At 38.1% G+C, this 3,767-nt stretch overlaps 1 protein-coding gene across 1 annotated transcript in view; it reads right to left on the bottom strand.

Annotated features, from left to right (window-relative positions):
- The window catches only part of LOC113233545 (valine--tRNA ligase), a 5,012-nt gene continuing 1,245 nt past the window's right edge, over positions 1-3,767 (bottom strand). The window contains exons 3-4 of the mRNA XM_026468668.1: positions 2,289-2,779; positions 1-2,182 (exon numbers count right to left, since the gene is read on the bottom strand). Coding sequence (XP_026324453.1) covers positions 1-2,182; positions 2,289-2,779 — 2,673 coding nt within the window. The remainder of the gene's footprint in view (positions 2,183-2,288; positions 2,780-3,767) is intronic.

Genomic DNA, 3,767 nt, shown 5'->3' with positions numbered 1-3,767 from the left:
TCACTTAATTTCTAAGTTATTCTTGTTTATGCCAATATTTTCAAAAGATAACCTTCCTAAATCAGTCTGCATTCTTTTTAGCTCCTCTTTTTTGTGTAATAAAATTTGTTTCTCTTTAATACGCATACTTTCTGATACAGTGTTAACGTAATTTGAATTATTAATTTTTGTTTCCAACTTCGTTAAAGCCTTTTCTAGTTTCTCAATTTTCAGCGTCAGTTTTCGTTTCGCCATCGATAATGTTTTTTCTACGTCGTCACTCAATATTTCCACACCAACTAATGTATCGAAATCTATGAAACCTTTTATGAATCTTTTTCGTGCCGTTTCTGCATCCTCAAACTGAAGATCTTTGCATTTCGTTAAACCAAGAATTACTGGTTTAAAATTTTCAAGATCATCTTTCAAATCGACATCAGCTGTTCTTACGCAAACTAAAGGTCGCAACCGATTAGATATACCACATAAACCTTTCAATTCTCTAACCAAAGATGCAGTGTTCAGGATCTTTCCAATTTTCTTTTCCACATTTGGATGATCCCAACTTTGAAAGTCACTGTGCAAAGGCCAATCAAAAACTGGTTTGTCTAAATCTGTGAAATTGTAAATAATATTATCTTGAAAAGAAGGAATTTTTGGGATTATTTCCTGTGTCAGATAAACCATAAATGGATGAAGACATCGAAGCCCTGTGTTTAACACTGCAGACAATGTATGGGCATGGGCAAATGCAACTGTCTTTTTATATCCTTGAAAACCAGGCTTAGTTGCTTCCAAATATATGTCACACATTTCATTGTACAGAAAGGTCCTTAACGCTTTTGTTGTCAAATGGAAATCGGCATCAGCTGTAGTCTTATTGACAATCGCAACCATATTTTGCAATCTGCTAAGTATCCATTTGTCAAAACATGTGAGATCGTCTAAACAAACCACATCGTGCGGTTTATTCAGTTTGTCAAAGTTCAGTTGCAGATATTTAACGCTTTGCCAAATTTTGTTGCAGAACAACTTATTTGCGTGGCACATGTTGATATCAAAGTTGACGAAGTTAGATTTTATATCGTGGGAAAGTAATGTGAACCGTAGCGCATCTGCTCCACATCGAGGTATGCCTTCAGTAGCCATGAAATTATATCTTTGATATGATATTGCTTTATCGAATTCTTCTTGATTCAAAAGACCTTTGTTTTTATTATCAATAGTTTTTTGCCTGAGATCTTCCAAAGATATACCATTGATGATGTCGATTGGATCAATCACGTTCCCTTTGCTTTTGGACATTTTAGCTCCCTTATTATCGCAAATAATACCATGCAGCAGCACTTTTGGGAATGGCAGTCGTTCCGTTAATTCTAAGCCCAGCATGACCATTCTGTGAACCCAGAAGCCTAGGATATCATGTCCGGTCACCATTAAATTTAATGGGTAGAAATCGTGGTAGTCTTTGCTGTAGTGATGCTGGGGCCAACCCAAAGCCGCGAAAGGATAAATGGCAGAAGAGAACCAAGTGTCTAACACGTCCCGATCTCTTTCAGCTAGGATTGAATCTGGATACGTCCTCAAGTATACAGATGCACGTTTTCGCGCTTCGTTCGCATCTTGTGCAGCTACCCAGATCACCTCTTTATCAACCGTAGAACATCTGTACGCAGGCACTTGATGACCCCACCAAAGTTGTCGTGAAATACACCAATCTCTGTCATCCGCACACCATTGTAGCCAGTTATCGACAAATCTCTCCGGTTCTATTTTGAGCTGGCCACTTTTGACCATTTCAGCTGCTCTTTCGTTCATGTCGGTACATGATATGAACCACTGTTCTTTGGGCAAGAAGTCTACTACGTCCCCTGTTCGACTGCAAATCGGCAAACACATACTATGTGGAAGGACACCTACAAATAATCCATCGTTATTTAGTTTTTGGACTACTTTTTCTCTGCAATCGTATCGCATCAGACCGTCGTAACTGCCTGAATTTTGCATCTTGCCGTCTTCACCAATAACCTGTTTATACTCCAAGTTATGTTCGTTGGCGATATCGAAGTCGACTTTGCTATGAGCTGGAGTGATTTTAACGGCACCAGAGCCGAAATGCATATCAACAAAATCGTTAAAAATTATTGGCATTGAACGACCTGTGAGTGGATTGATAACTCTTTTACCAGCAAGACTCTTGTACCTGCAAAAGGTGAAAATTTATTGATGACTGAATCATGCCCAAATTCAACAGCAGAAATATGATCACCTGTGTTATGCTATGTCTTAATATTACACCATTTACTTACCTGTTATCATCAGGATGGAAAGCGACTGCTGAATCCCCTAACATAGTCTCTGGTTGCGTGGTTGCCACCACAATCTCATCTGACGACCCAAATATCTTGTAAACAAAACTGTATAACTGCCCAAACAACACAGGTTTTTCATATCCAGGTATATTTAGATGCGTAGGCCCATCTATTTTCAACAAATCTAGTTCAATATCGGAGATAGTTGAATTAAGAGCCCTACACCAGTTAATTAGAGCTTTCTTTCGATAAATTAAATTTCTATCAAACAACCTTTGGAAAGCCATGTTTACTGCATAAGTGTGGTCTGCGTTCATAGTGAACACTTCTCTGGACCAATCAAGGGAGCAACCAAGTTTACGTAGTTGATCTCCAATTGCGTTGCCGTGTTCTTCCTTCCATTTCCAGACTTCGTCAATAAATAGTTCCCGGCCCAGTCGATGACGGTCCACATTGCGAATTCTATTCAGATATTTTTCTACAACACCCTGAAAAATAGACAGTACCGTTTTGTTACGCTGTCATCATCATAGTTAATAATGTTAAATGCTACTATAAGGAATACTCCAGGTATGTGCTTGTTGGTAAATTGCTTGCTATGCAGCATTCCATACATGTTTGTTGTCGTCCATATAAATAAATACACGGAATTTGATTCGTCGCGGTCCCGATCCGACACGCGCCCGACTCGCACCATATATACCACGTATGTTTCACGCTTTATTGTTATACATAGTTCTCCTGGCCGTTTCCTCATGCTCCTACTGGTAGAAGCACGAGGAAAAATATGTCCTTATGCTCCTACTGGTAGAAGCACGAGTTCCAATATGTCCTTATGCTCCTACTGGTAGGACCAAAAGGATAAATATGTCCTCGTGCTTCTACTAATGTACTGTCACCTAAATTTATATGTAATCCCCAATGTCCCCAACCTTTATTGGTCTGACCATTATGTTATTCAGGCAAACAGTTATGCAACAGGTAGTGTAAATGGACATATTTATTTTCAGTCAACAATTTAAGTTATTTTGTTTGAAATAATCGTCTATTCTTAATTCTCCAGACTGATGTGTGGTAACACAATTGTAATAAGTAGTGCACTTTGGAGAATTAAGCATCACTCGTAACATTACCCAATTCACCACAACAACGCCGAATAGACAGAGCAATGTTGTTATTTACGCACAATATTATTTCAGTTAAAGGCTTACATAAACTTTTTAATATTGAAGTAATTGTATTGCTCTTAGGTTTTCGCGATTGTTACACATAGGAAATGAAACTATTTTTCCGGATTTAAATCGCGTATATTTGTTTTTTCAAACAAACCGACGTTTCGGGCCCTTTACAGGTCCCATGGTCACGGTTGACTGTTTGTTTGAAAAAACAAATATACGCGATTTAAATCCGGAAAAATAGTTTCATTTCCTAATTGTATTGCTGTCTGCATTCCTTAAAAATTGTAATACTTCGTTT

Source organism: Hyposmocoma kahamanoa, unplaced genomic scaffold (genome assembly GCF_003589595.1).
Source record: "Hyposmocoma kahamanoa isolate Upper Pololo Valley unplaced genomic scaffold, ASM358959v1 79, whole genome shotgun sequence".
Classification (NCBI taxonomy): Eukaryota; Metazoa; Arthropoda; class Insecta; order Lepidoptera; family Cosmopterigidae; genus Hyposmocoma; species Hyposmocoma kahamanoa.
The sequence above is the reverse complement of the archived record's forward strand: the minus strand, read 5'-3'. Positions and strand labels throughout refer to the sequence as shown.